Here is a 15,575-nt window from a genome sequence, read left to right as displayed (position 1 = left end):
AAATACCAATAGATCGATTTTGGGTGGAATTTCCTTTAACATACTGTAGGTCTCAAACAATCTCTCAAGCACAAGCCCACATGCTAGTGAGTAGCCAGCTAATCTATTTGCTTGATAACAAGTTAGAACAGTTGAGCTGTTATGAATACACCCTCCTTTCCATCTCCAACTGTTTGAACAACATTGCCCGTTCACTTTGTTCAGATGTTGAAATCAAGTGGCCTACCTGGATAAGAAGATGCTTGTTTCTCAGAATGAGAACTAGTCACCAATTCCTTAAATAAATGAGTACTTTTATTGCACATTTATAAAAACACAGACTAGACAGCTAGCACATAAGTCTGTAGCTAAAATGCTGCTAGCGGACAAGGAGATAGACGTAGCCTGAGACAGAAAGGATAGACATAGCCTGCCAGACAAGAGCTAGCGCAGGACTCTAACAGAAGGAATCTGCTTTCACCATGCGTCAAGTGTCAGAACCGGTCTGCTCAACATCACACAGCTCTGGGGAGGTTGAAAAAAAAAAAACAATGCATCAGAATAAGGTTGAGATCAATTCATCAGCACGACACCATATGGACTGGGATTACTAGATATGGGTAAACCCTTAACAAAGACAGATGGAAAAAGATACCATACGGGGACCCTCGGTCAACAACAGGGAAATGGAACACTGGAGGAAAAACAACACTATGACAGCCCTTTCTCTCTTTCTCCTGCAGTTATTCTATCCCTTTTTATTTCTCTCTGTCTATCGCTAGTGGCTACCTCTCACTCCTCGCTCAACATGTCCCCCTCTTTTCTCTCTCCATTTCTCACCCAGCCATCTATCCATTCCTTTTCTTTAGGGTACTCACCTCCCACCCTGCGGTCTCTGTGTCCTGATCATCCCTGCATCGCTGTAGAGACCATCTTTACGCGGCGGAAAAAAACACACTCGCAGATCAACACACACCCCCGGCGAGAACTCAGTCACCAGCCAGCCCCCCTTCTCTCCCCCGTCTCTAACACCGCACCCTCGCTCCGTTCCTTAGTAACAGCAGAATCGGAGCCAGCATCATTTCACTCCTGTAGCCACCCTCATTCTTTCCCCCTCCCTTTCTCCATCTTCCAGTGCCCTCCCTCTCTGTCGCTCCCCCTCGCTCTCCTGCGGAGAAATAAATATTTCAGCCACAAATGAAGCGTGGATCCTCTCAGCTCTCTTCCCTCTGCCTGCAATATTTAACAGAGAACTGCGTTTGTGTGTGTGTGCACGTATGCGTTTACAAAACACACCATTGCCCGTCTCCTCACATCCTTTATTACTTAAAAGGGAAAATGGCTCTTGTAACAAGGGCACACACACACTCTTGTTATTGTCCGTAAGCCATACACTTGATCCTAAGCCATACACTTGATCCTAAGCCACAGTGTAACTAAAAGTACACACTGAAATATGCACACACAAATAAAATATGGTCTCCTATGGCTGCCACTGCTCAAAGGTATATTGATCAAAACAAGTAGTACTGTAAATTACACCGTGTGCGAGAGCTGCTTCACTGACAATTCACGAACACTCAAGCCAGAGCCCCTCACTCCTCACTGCTGGGTAATGGAGTTTTCTAGACCAGGTCTGTGTGACTACTCATACGGAGGGAAACTGAGGTAAAGGCTGGTGTGTGTGTGTGTATATAGAAAAACTAGCAGACACACACAGAAGGTGTTGAGGGGATTGGCGCTGTACCGCAGGGAATTAAAGATGAAACACACTATACCTTGGCTCAGGTAACCCGCTTCATGAGCACAACGGTAAAACATGAACACACCATTTGCAAGGCATTATTCTAGCGTTATCAGAACACTCAAGTTCCTGGTGTAGTTTGTCCTTTACTTATTAATAATGTTGTAGATGTTGAATGTAGAGAACATCAGATGCCTGCACAGTGACCATGCTCCCTCTGTGAGAATGTTACTTAATCAAACTTCCTTAGCGTTCCCTCAAAGTCTTAGTTGTGTAGCCAAAGCGTTGTTTGGGGATTTACAGGAACAAACGTCAAAATGAGGGTGATTCAGAGAGAGGGCCCTCCCTATGACCAGGAGAGTGGGGAATGGGGTTGAGAGAGACTGGGTGACGTGAAGGTAGGGCTGGGCGGTATACTGTACAATATACCGGTATTGATGCAGAGCAGTTAGTTAAAAAAAAACTTCTATAACTTATTTGATTGTTTTGTTTGTTAAATGTGATATGCCGAGTGTAACGTCACTTTCATAGTTTACTTCGCTGCTTGAGTCATCACTCTCCTCTCTGCTTTCCACACAGACCTATCCCCCACCCTGTCACTCAAGGAACACATTTGTTGTTCCTCGACAACGAGGCACTTGTGTTCAGTCTGCATGGTCAATGCAGCACATGCAACAATGTTGATGACAACAACACTGCTTTCACTTTGCTTCTTAATATAAATCCACTGGCGTTCTATAATTACACAAGTTTGTGTTTCTTACATCTGCAAACAGCTAGTTTGTCTATTCTTAGGACGTTGTGCCTAAATCTTGTTAGCCGCTAATGCTAATCGTTTTTTACCTGGCTGGCTAGCTCGCTAATAAATATACAGCCTAAAAATACAGGTATACAGGTATAGTCCTAAATCAGCATGTTTGTGCAGCAGTATCTTCCAAATCAAAAAGGAATAGGTGAAGCATGAATATGTTAGCTACATGAGGTAGCTAAGAGAAAACATTCAAAGTAGCCAAAAATGATAGGGTCCCCTAGGAAACAATTATCAACACTTTGGTTCCTACCCTGTCACAACTAGTCCGTGGCATTTTTTCTTTGTCATGTCAAACACGGCATTCATTCTATTTCCATGATTACACCAAGTGTTTTGCTCTAAAGCGCAAGTCAAATCAGATTGTTTGCCCATATAGTGCAGCCCTACGTGGCAGTGTGGAAATGATCTCAAATGAGTGCAGGAAATGCAGAAATGGATGAAAATGCAGAATTTTGTTTTGGGTTGAAGTTGAATCACGCACTACTCATAAAGCAAATGTATAAACTTCTATTATGCAAAAACATAAAATACTGTCATTACAGTCCAATTTCTTAAAAAAGAAATAAATACCGCGATATGATATAAATAAATACCGCGATATGATATTTTGGCCATATCGCCCAGCCCTAGGTTAAGGTTATGTGTCATTGTACCAACAGCCAGAATTATAGCATTGTGAGGGATTAAAGTCCACTTTTCCCGAAACACACAGAGCAGAGAGTGTGTTGCTGTCCTCAGATTAACAACATGGTTACATAAACAATGATCTGAATCCATTTCCCCCGGAACGCAGGGACATTACGGCCCACTTTAGCATCAGCACGCAAACTGCCATAACTCATACCACCAATAGGTATATAGTCAGCAGGTTAGGAGGGGATTTGACTGGGCTTTTACCTCCAATGCTAATGTGGGATAATGAAAGCTAGCTACATCACAGTGGTGCTATGGAACAGGTTGGTCAGAGAGAAGGGAAAGAAGGATGCAGGGGAGGGTGAAATTAAGAAAATCAGGAGGGTGACAATTTTTTCAGAATAAGGGAGGGAAAGAGGGAAAAGGAGATGGAGGGCAGGAAAATGGGCTACGGTCATCACATTCCTCACTAATGTGAACCTCAAGGTAATCGTTGGTGAACTGCCAAGGCCCATAATCACCCATAAACTACTACCCACATTCTTTCATTAGCCCAGAAAGGTTAAGACTGCTGGAGCAGCGCTTAGATTCTCTCTCCAACTCAGTCACACAAGCACATAATTACATAAAAACTAAACTAACATGGTGCTGCTTCTCATTATAAAGGACTTCAACATAATCTGGAATCAAATTTTAAACCTCAGGACTTCTGTACCACAATATTTATGATTGGTACTTGATTAATTAGATTGGTGCCTTATCTGTGTCTGTGAGACTGGCATGGCATTACAAACATACCTGTGCCTACGTGCTGGTTTGCACATCTAGGCACACCCCTCCCCCTCCCTCTTGTTCTCCTTAGCATGCCCTCACCCCAATCGTCTCTATTCCTTTCTCAAAACACCCTCCATCCCAGTCTTCCCCTCCTCTCACCTGCAATTGTTTTCTGCTGTCCGGCACATTCTCCAGGCTGCCTCCTCCGCATCCCAGCCTGCCCTGGCTGCAGCGCAGCTCCCGGTCACCTCTACGTTTGTTTGCGCAGTTGCAGCCTGCAGCCTTCCGGTCTACAGCCCTCTGCCTCTTCCCCTGAGAGAGGGCTACAGTCACCCCTCTCTCCCTCTCCCTGGGCCCCACACCCCATCCAAGACCTCCAGGCCCGGGGTCCCTTACCCTGCCTCCCTCCCCCAGCGGAGGGGCCTTGTCCCCAGGCAACGTGGCCCCATCTCCAGCCTCTTTGTCGCCGGGGTCCAGGGTCTTGTGTCGGCTCTTAAAGAGGCTGTGGATACTCAGTACCACCAGGGTGCAAAGCACATACATGATCCCCCCCCCCGTGGGCAGGTTGGTTCGCTCCGTTCTCCCACAAACAAGGTCTCCCTTGTTTGAATGGGACAGGAACTGTTGAAGAGCCACAGGTTGTTATGATAGCTTATAAGCTGTTATGAAGGAGGGGTTCCATTGTTGTTGAGGTCTAGTTGTGAATGGCAGTCAGAGCTCCAGGTGTATCTTCTGTGGTCCGAGTCCTTGCAGATGTCATGAGTTGGAGAGCTGAAGACTGAGTGCGAGAGATGGCAACAAGCGTATCCACAGCGAGAACAGTTCCAAAGTTCTGTCCTGTACTATAATCTCTGTACTGCACAATCTGTACTGCAGCCAAGTTCAAAAGTTCTCCTCTGTGTGTGTTGATCCCCTGGACAATGGCAGTGCCCTAAAGCTCATCAACTGTCCGATAATCCCCAAGTCTGTTCTCCGGTCAACAGACGTAGACGGACGAGAGGTGAGTGAGTGTGATCCTCAGATACACACGGTCACACACACACGCCTGCTTTTATATCTCACCTGTGTCAACTCTGTCCCTGTGCCTCTTCTGGCCCCTCCCACTCCGAGACAAGACTTCCACAGAACCACACACATCTTTGAAACACCGCCTTTACAGTTCCTCAGAACAACGATAAGGTTTTGGACCCTGTCCTATTGTAAAGGTGATTGCTGTCCCGCTGCCAAGCCGGTGGAGCTCAGGTAACACAAAACCCACAGGAGCAGACGGCTGGCTCAGTCTCTCCAGGTAACTACAGACACACACCTTGACCATCAACCATACACAGAACTAGTCGATATTAAAATCTACACAAAAGCAGGATCACAAGCAGATAACTCACTGAACACACACACACACCCCTAAAACCCTTGCAAACGTCAAACAGTGTAGGAATGTCGTTGTTTACTGTCCTGCTAATTTACTGTTTTTTACGGCCCAATCCAGGATGGTGTAATTGATCGACAGGTCCAAAGTAAATTCCTCTCCCATTTCCCTCTTCCTGCTGACCCGTCCTCCCTGAAAAGTCTCTGGACAGAGATAGGGTGCGACATCTACACCTCTTCCCTTGTTCGGTCGCTCTCCAGCTCTCCCTCTCCACTCATGCACCGAGTTCACTGCCCTATCATGTGCTGTTCTGCAACTCTCCAGAAAGAGAAAGTATCTTCATCCACTCTCGCTCTCACCCTCCCTCCCTGTGTTCTGTCCATCTGTCGCTGCAGGATAAGCGCTGGAATGGGACAGAGCCGGCCATGCGCTGGTGATGTAACTCATAATACACTATTGATATGGATGTATGTACAAAACAATACCAACTGAGTGGAAAGAGTTTAATTAAAAGAAATATATATATAATTCCCACCTGCATCTGTTTGGAGTTCCACCATATCAATTCAAACTGATCTCAGAGGCGACCTTGTTAGTTGGTGTCCTGTATGCCTCACCGTCTTCCTGGTACGTGACAGCCCTGCACAGCAATGCCATGGCAACCGTGCAGCTATGGAACCAAGCCACAATGGGAACTGACAGTGTCGATCACGGCGTTTGAATCGTGATGCGCAATCCAAGGCAGTCAGCGAGGTCACTGCGGTCACTTTGTACCCAGCGGTCCTGGACAGTCACAGTTCTGGTTTCCTGTTCTGTGACATACTGTAAACATGGAGTGGTTCTCTAGGCTAACATGGTCCTATGGGGACAAAGGAGAAGTCTTCCGCTTGAGTGATCACTTTCAGGATCCTAATGAAGGGGACGGGATGGGACAGGGCACACACACACACACACTTGGGGAGGGGACCCCAGAAAGGAGGCCGGCTAGGATGAGCTAGTACACACAATGAATAAGGCACTATGACTGAATGAATCCAAAAACGGTTTAGCAGTGACCCAATCCAGTTTTATGACCCACCAAGTCAACGTGGTCTCAGGGTAATCATTATTCTGTTCGTAAATCTGTGACACTCCATGCAGTATGATATATTATGTTAGGTAACATTATGAATGGAATAGCTGATAATAAATATCATACGAATTATAGGACATATGGTATCCTAAATCTTACCTGGTTGTACAATAGCATACGAATTGGATTATGTCATTTATAATACAATCTTGGAGGATGTATAGTTTTCCCCGTTTACTGAAGACGTGGATGCCTTAATCGATTAAGGCATCCACCCGCACCTCTCTGATTCAGAGGGGTTGGGTTCAAATGCGGAAGACACATTTCAGTTGGACAACTGACTAGGTATCCCCCTTTCACTATTATACATCCATCTCTGAGACTAGGTTGCGCCATAATAAAGGAGGGTTATGGGGAGGATTTACGTTGGTGGTTGGGGGAACTAACAACTAAAGGTTGTTAGTTGATGTAAAAGTTTAGGGGAACTAAAATGACAAATGTCAGGGAAATTTACATAGCAGGTTAGCGGATTTGGCTTAAATTTAGAATTAAGGGTTAGCTAAAACGCTACAGCTGTCCCCGACGCAAACTCGCAACTATTGGATCGCTAGACAGATTACAACGCCCCATTCTCCTCGATCAAATTGGTCTGTTGGAACACATTCCTTTTGGATAACACAATCTACCCACCCTTTTGGCCCAAATTATCAGCCCTCTCGTGGGACTCAAGATTGCACTTTCAGGGACCCATGACAATACATGGCATGGCATGGGGCAGGCCAGCTGAGCAACCACATGAAGTCACCTGAATAACAAAAAAAAGATTGCAAAAGAATCTCACACCATTTTAGACCTGTACCATCGGGCAGTATAGAATAGACCCGTCTACTCCACACACAATAAACCCTTACATCAAAGAGCAAGGCAAGGGCACCGAGAGAGTGAGAGACTAGTAAACAAGGTCTGAGGTTCAATAGCAGGTTAAGTGGCTGATTTGAATCAAACCATAAAGCTGATAAGGCATGGGTGCAGTGATCAGATTTGTTTCCAGTGCATTAAAAGAACTATAATCTCAGCCTACATTACAGGAGACAAGTCAAAACAATTACAGTGGGACACGTGGTGTGGAGTTATACAGAGTCAACCAGGAAGTCAAACATTTACCCTTGGCCTAGAAGTGAGTGAGAACGTGTGTGTGAAAGAGACAGTGAAAGAGAGTATGTGCTAAAGTATGAGAATGTGCAAACGTGTGTGTGTGTGTGTGTTTGTGTATGTCTGCGTACGAGAGATCTCAGGTGTGTGAGTTGGTCTCATTTTAAGTAGCTCAGACTCCCTGGCTTAAAGAACCCCCTGCAGAGGAAGTTGACACCCCTATTTCCACGTAATTTCTTGTCGGAGAAGAAATGCACATTAGCTTCCACTACACTGTCTTCAAAAGATTAGCCAGCTGATTCTGGAGCTGCATATGTCATAAGCATTGAAATCACTGGCCAATCTCCAAAGTTATAGCATCTTCCATAAATTGCGGCCACGAATCCGCCATAAAAAAATAGTTTGAAAGAATAAGATGAAGTTCCGGTAATATGGATAACCATTGAAAGAATAAGATGACGTTCCGGTAATATGGATAACCATTGAAAGAATAAGATGATGTTCCGGTAATATGGATAACCATTGAAAGAATAAGATGACGTTCCGGTAATATGGATAACCATTGAAAGAATAAGATGACGTTCCGGTAATATGGATAACCATTGAAAGAATAAGATGACGTTCCGGTAATATGGATAACCATTGAAAGAATAAGATGACGTTCCGGTAATATGGATAACCATTGAAAGAATAAGATGACGTTCCGGTAATATGGATAACCATTGAAAGAATAAGATGAAGTTCCGGTAATATGGATAACCATTGAAAGAATAAGATGAAGTTCCGGTAATATGGATAACCATTGAAAGAATAAGATGAAGTTCCGGTAATATGGATAACCATTGAAAGAATAAGATGAAGTTCCGGTAATATGGATAACCATTGAAAGAATAAGATGAAGTTCCGGTAATATGGATAACCATTGAAAGAATAAGATGAAGTTCCGGTAATATGGATAACCATTGAAAGAATAAGATGACGTTCCGGTAATATGGATAACCATTGAAAGAATAAGATGACGTTCCGGTAATATGGATAACCATTGAAAGAATAAGATGACGTTCCGGTAATATGGATAACCATTGAAAGAATAAGATGACGTTCCGGTAATATGGATAACCATTGAAAGAATAAGATGAAGTTCCGGTAATATGGATAACCATTGAAAGAATAAGATGACGTTCCGGTAATATGGATAACCATTGAAAGAATAAGATGAGGTTCCGGTAATATGGATAACCATTGAAAGAATAAGATGACGTTCCGGTAATATGGATAACCATTGAAAGAATAAGATGACGTTCCGGTAATATGGATAACCATTGAAAGAATAAGATGACGTTCCGGTAATATGGATAACCATTGAAAGAATAAGATGACGTTCCGGTAATATGGATAACCATTGAAAGAATAAGATGACGTTCCGGTAATATGGATAACCATTGAAAGAATAAGATGACGTTCCGGTAATATGGATAACCATTGAAAGAATAAGATGAAGTTCCGGTAATATGGATAACCATTGAAAGAATAAGATGAAGTTCCGGTAATATGGATAACCATTGAAAGAATAAGATGACGTTCCGGTAATATGGATAACCATTGAAAGAATAAGATGACGTTCCGGTAATATGGATAACCATTGAAAGAATAAGATGAAGTTCCGGTAATATGGATAACCATTGAAAGAATAAGATGACGTTCCGGTAATATGGATAACCATTGAAAGAATAAGATGACGTTCCGGTAATATGGATAACCATTGAAAGACGGCTGACATTAGTTTTTCTACATTGTAATGGACATGGTGCAACTATGGTAGGTAAACTGCCGGCAGGCTTTGGCTGGGGCACAGAAAAGCCAAGTCAGCCTGTGCTCAAGTATTCTCACAGGGGAAGTGAAATGATAGGCTACAATGACTTTGCTCATGATCATACATGTTGGATGCATTTGCTGTTTGTGTTTCAGACTATTTTGTGCCCAATAGAAAGTAATAGTAAATAATCTAGTGTCATTTTGGAGTCACTATTATTGTAAAAAAAAAAAGAAAAAAAAAGAATAGAGTATGTTTCTAAACAGTTTCTAAATGTGGATGCTAACATGATTACGGATAGTCCTGAATGAATCATGAATAATGACGAGTGAGAAAGTTAGACGTAAATATATTATACCCCCCAGACATGCAAATGCATCCAACAAGCTTGATGTAATCATTGCGTGCTAGGAATATGGGACTAAATAATAAATTGTGACTACTTTAATACACAAGTGAATTTCCAATACTTTTGGTCCCCTAAAATGGGGGGGACTATGTACAAAAAGTGCTGTAATATCTAAACGGTTCACCCGGTATGAATGAACATACCCTCAAATTAAAGCCGACAGTCTGCACTTTAACCTCACAGTCACGGTTTCATTTCAAATCCAAAGTACAGAGCCGAAAAACAAACAAAAGATGTCACTGTCCCAATGTTTTCGGAGCGCACTGTATATACATTTTGTTTGTACAGACTAGCTAAAACAAAGGTGAACATGTTCAATATTATACCATGGTTTCTGATCATTTTCTGATCAAAATAGCTGCAGGGCAAAAGCATACGTTTGGACCTCCAGGCGACCAGGTGGACCACAAGGCTGTTTGGCTCATCTCAGTTGTAAAGAGGAACAACTCTGGAGCCATTTGTGATTAATAAAACAATGCCATGTTGGTGGGTGGTAACGTTCAAATAAAACCCAGCCCTGAAATAAAAAGTTGGCTGAAAATGATTTGTGCGTCATATCATAGGAAAAGAAACCGCATTCACACAGATGTCACTTCAAATCAAAAATGTATCAAACTTTGACTAAAATTATGACTTTTTGACATCGTCTTTCAGCTTGAAAAAAAGTGGATTTTTACTGGTGTGGCCGTTTAAGCAGCTTACGGGAGAAATGTGCCACACTTTACTTTAGGGCTTTAGGTAAAGGATTTAACCTCAGCCACCCAACACACAAATGTGGTATTAGAGGCCATCTGAATTAGGGATGGGCATATTCGAATAACCGAATGGACGTTAGTATTTGATTACTTGTGAGTATTCATTTTTGAGCAAAAAAAAAATATATAAATCTACTTTATTAATTAACAATGAAAAGGCCTTTTCTAAATACAATAAAATATCCATGTGACATTGTTACTTACAAGGATATGCCATGACATTACAAATTCTTAATATAAAACAAACTTTTGGACGTAGTTTTCCCGACATGCATCCCATAAAATGACCGGTAGCCTTCACACCGGTCTGTAGCTTATTTTTGTCGGCCAATCAAAGCAGCACTACAGTGGGACTATCATTTATTTTTCAACAGGACAGTGACCTAACACACATCCAGGCTGTGTAAGGGCTATTTGACCAAGGAGAGTGATGGAGTGCTGTATCAGATGACCTGGCCTCCACAATCACCCAACCTCAACCCATTTGAGATGGTTTGGGATGAGTTGGACTGCAGAGTCTAGGAAAAGCAGCCAACAAGTGCTCAGCATGTGGGAACTCCTTCAAGACTGTTGGAAAAGCATTCCAGGTGAAGCTGGTTGAGTGTGTTAAACTGTCATCAAGGCGAAGGGTGGCTAGTTTGAAGAATCTAAATATATTTTGGATTTATTTAACACTTTTTGGTTAATACATGATTCCATATGTGTTATTTCATAGTTTTGATGTCTTCACTAGTATTCTACAATGTAGAAAAGAGTAAAAATAAAGAAAAACCCTGGAATGTGGTGTGTCCAAACCTTTGACTGATAATGTATATCTGCTGTTTACTTAGCTATTTCACTAAACATCATCGCTTTCAAAGACGTGTCCAAATCAGTAACACCAAACAGATACAGCATATCCTGTTTCCAGTTTATGGCTGTTGACGACAGGCACGCGAATACGACAACAGGTTGTAAGCAAGTTCATTTTGCGAAGTTTGACAGATATCGTTTGAAAATATATTAATTTGAAGAAAAAAAAATGCCGTCGATGGCCGCTACAGGTTCTAAAATGGTTAAAAAGTGAGCCAACATGGTTAGGTACTTATTTCAATGACTGATCATAAATTGTTTCATGCTCTCTCGTCATTCTGCAGCAGACATAGTGCATTCGGAAAGTATTCAGACCCCTCGACTTTTTCCACATTGTTACTTTATAGCCTTAAATCTAAAATATATTAAATAAACAATGTTCGTCAATCTACACACAATACCCCGTAACGACAAAGTGAAAACAGGTTTGGAAATGTATATAAAATTTCAAAAAAATTGAATTAACTAAATGTAAAATGTAAATGAGTATTCAAAATTGAGCTCAGGTGCATCCGGTTTCCATTGATCATCCTTGAGATGCTCCTACAACTTGATTGGAGTCCACCTGTGGTAAATTCAATTGACTGGACATGATTTGGAAAGGCACACACCTGTCTATGTAAGGTCACACAGTTGACAGTGCATGTCAGAGCAAAAACCCAGCCATGAGGTTGCAGAAATTGTCGTAGAGCTCCAAGACATGATTCTATCGAGGCACAGATCTGGGGTACCAAAACATTTCTGCAGCATTGAAGGTCCAAGAACAGTGGCCTCCGGCATTCTTAAATGGAAAAAGTTTGGAACCGCCAAGACTCTTCCTAGTGCTGGTCGTCTGCTTGGAGATTGCCAAAAGGCACCTAAGACTCTCAGACCATGAGAAACATGGTCTGATGAAACCAAGCTTGAACTCTTTGGCCTGAATGCCAAGCATCATGTCTGGAGAAACCTGTCACCATCCCTACGGTAAAAGATGGGTGGCAGCATCATGCTGTGGGGACGTTTTTCAGCAGGAGGGACTGGGAGACTCGTCAAGATTGAGGGAAAGATGAACAAAGCAAAGTACAGACAGAGTGTTCAAGATGTCAGACTGGGGCAAAGGTTCACCTTCCAACAGGACAATGGCCATAAGCACACAGCCAATACAACGCAGGAGTGGCTTCGGGACAAGTCTCTGAATGTCCTTGAGTGGCCCAGCCAGAGTCCGGACTGAGTATATAGTTTCATATCGCAATATTATTTTGGTCGATATTAAAGCGATACTTTGACTCCAAGCATTGATTTGTAAAAAAAAAAGAAAAATAAATGCTAGGTTGGCTGTACTTGCGGGTCATGGCTAGAAGGGATATAGCTTGTCAAATTAACGTCAAAAGTTAAATTTATGGGCATTCTGGCTAACCCTATTCTGCGTGATGTCCTACCTCCAAAATCATGTTTTTGTCACCCCTCCCTTGGAGATCTGAAGAATTTTGTATTGTCAGAAGTATGCTCTATACACAAAATTAACATAAAACCCTGCCTTGATGACAGCTTTGCACACTCTTGGCATTTGCTCAACCAGCTTCACCTGGAATACTTTTCCAACAGTCTTGAAGGAGTTCCCACATTTGCTGAGCACTTGTTGGCTGCTTTTCCTAGACTCTGCAGCCCAACTCATCCCAAACCATCTCAATTGGGTTGCAGTCGGCTGATTGTGGAGGCCAGGTCACCCAATGCAACAATCCATCACTCTCCTTCTTTGTTAAAATAGCCTGTACACAGCCTGGAGGTGTGTTTTGGGTCATAGTCCTACTAAGCCCAAACCAGATGGGATGGCGTATCGCTGCAGAATGCTGTGGTAGCCATGCTGGTTAAGTGTGTCTTGAATTCAAAATAAATCACCAAAGCACCCCTACCTCCAAGCTTCACGGTGGGAACCACACATGAGATCTGTTCATCTACTCTGCATCTCACAAAGACACAATGGTTGGAACCAAATATAACTTTGACTCATCAGAACAAAAGGACAGATTTCCACCGGTCTAATGTCCATTGCTCGTGTTTCTTGGCCCAAGCAAGTCTCTTCTTATTATTGGTGTCCTTTAGTAGTGATTTCATTGCAGCAATTTGACCATGAAGGTCTAATTCATGTGGTCTCCTCTGAAGAGTTGATGTTGAAATATGTCTGTTACTTGAACTCCATGAAGAATTTATTTGGGCTGCAATTTCTAAGGCTGGTAACTAATGAACTTATCCTCTGCAGCAGAGGTAACTATGGGTCTTCCTTTCCTGTGGTGGTCCTCATAAGAGCCAGTTTCATCAAAGCGCTTGATGCTTTTTGCGACTGCACTGAGAAACTTTGAAAGTTCTTGAAATTATTCGGATTACTGACCTTCATGTCTTAAAGTAATGGACTGTCGTTTCTCTTTGCTTATTTGAGCTGTTCTTGATATAATATGGCCTTGGGACTTTTACCAAATAGAGCTATCTTCTGTATACCACCCCTACCATGTCACAACACAACTGATTGGCTCAAAACGCATTAAGTGAAAAAAATCCACAAATTAACAATGCATTCCAGCTGAGTACCTAATAAAGCTGGTTCGTGAGAATGCAAAGAGTGTGCAAAGCTGTCATCAAGGCAAAGGGTGGCTACTTTGAAGAATCTCAAATATAAAATATATTTTGATTTGTTTAACACTTTTTTGGGTTACTACATGAGTCCATGTGTTATTGCATAGTTTTGATGTCTTCACTATTAATTATACTACAGTGTAGAAAATAGTAAAGTAAATAAAAAACATTGAATGAGTAGGTGTGTCCAAACTTTTGACTGGTACTGTATATATATTTTTTTACTCAAACCACCCGCGAGCTGGATTGGATCCGCATGGTAGGATGTTTGACACCCGATATGGTGTAATGTGCTAACCCACTGTGCTCACACTTAAAATAGCCTAGTCATCTTCTTAATGCGTCTTTTATCCATTAATATGCAAATGAAGCTAGGCAGTAATCCGCTGTGGGCAACATTGCATGACCATTTCCTAATATAACATCTACCCCTCTTTCATACACAATTTAATTGGGCCAAATTAGCTACAGCTGAACTGAGGCTCTGCTGTTGTTTCCACATCTTCTCTTGTTCAGAATTTAATCAGATTTAAAAGTTGTTTTGAAATTAACATGAGACTAACAGTCCACTGTGTAACGTTTACATTAGTTACAGAAAGAGCATGATCTTTGTGTGGGTGCAAGACAGTAGGATGAAGTTGTTTGTTTCCCTAGATGATGGGTGTCAAACTAATTTTGACAGGGGCCGCAGTCTTGTCTTCGATGAGGTCCAGATGGCCGCATTGAAAATTGGTTGCATTTCCTCGCCATCAAAATGTGTGTGTAAAAAAATAAATAAGTCCTTTATCCATTATTTTTGAATTTCCGATGCTCCCTGACTGTCTAGCTTTATTATCTGTGAATAATAGCAAGCTAGACAGTAAAATATATATTTTTACTCCAACCACCCAGGGGCCGGATTGGACCCCCTTGTGGTCAGTTTTGTGATTCACCCCGCAACGAATTTAGTTAAGATAAGCTGATCCAAGATCCGTGCCAAAGGGTAACTTCTACCCTGAGCATGCTATGTAGGCTAACCAACATCAGTGCCTAGAGACTGTAGTCCATCTGTGTGACAGACACAGCAAACAGCACCACCTACTGGTTATCTGGTAATGTTCACATTCTACAATAATCTGCTTCCAATCAGAGCCGTTATATAATGCCTGAATGCATGGAGAAGTCACAAGTCCCTGACCTCATCATCTCCACTACTGCAGCCAAACAAGTCAAACCGTCCAGGACTTATTTAACAAACAGCTTACAATAAATAGAGCACCAAACCAGAGACTGAGTATGTGATCCAAACAAACACTATCCCCATGCAAGCTCATATACATTTGTGCAAACACAGACATGGCATGTTTAGGAACAGATTTCCCCATAGTGTCTTTAGCAAATATTTACAGAATACATTGTCTAATGTGTAAGCTAGTAGCTGCGCGCTCACACACACACACACACACACACACGGTTGGAGCTACATAATCACTCTGCATAACATGTAATTTTCCACCAGTAGTCTCTTATTCTCTTTCCAGCCTGTGACTCACCCAGCCCATCCCCCGGAAACCACACTGTGTGTGTGTGTGTGTTTCTGCTCTGTCTCTACACGCCACACTGGTG

General features: G+C 42.3%; 1 protein-coding gene across 10 annotated transcripts in view; it reads right to left on the bottom strand.

Annotated features, from left to right (window-relative positions):
• The window catches only part of LOC110506284 (kinesin-like protein KIFC3), a 72,491-nt gene that overhangs the window by 43,906 nt on the left and 13,010 nt on the right, over positions 1-15,575 (bottom strand). For 4 of the 10 annotated variants that reach the window (XM_090221755.1, XM_090221756.1, XM_021585739.3 and 1 more), the window contains exon 1: positions 4,101-6,661. The exons of 3 other annotated variants lie outside the window; for them this stretch is intronic. In XM_090221755.1, coding sequence (XP_090077881.1) covers positions 4,101-4,484 — 384 coding nt within the window. In that variant the 5' untranslated portion in view covers positions 4,485-6,661. Of the gene's footprint in view, positions 1-857; positions 1,574-4,100; positions 6,662-15,575 lie in introns of those variants that run through there. 3 more of the 10 variants (XM_090221760.1, XM_021585741.3, XM_090221764.1) reach the window with 1 other exon arrangement.

Source organism: Oncorhynchus mykiss, chromosome 26 (genome assembly GCF_057628025.1).
Source record: "Oncorhynchus mykiss isolate SJ-2025 chromosome 26, ASM5762802v1, whole genome shotgun sequence".
NCBI classification, from domain to species: Eukaryota; Metazoa; Chordata; class Actinopteri; order Salmoniformes; family Salmonidae; genus Oncorhynchus; species Oncorhynchus mykiss.
Note: the sequence above shows the minus strand (reverse complement) of the source record. Positions and strands in the feature narration are given on the sequence as shown.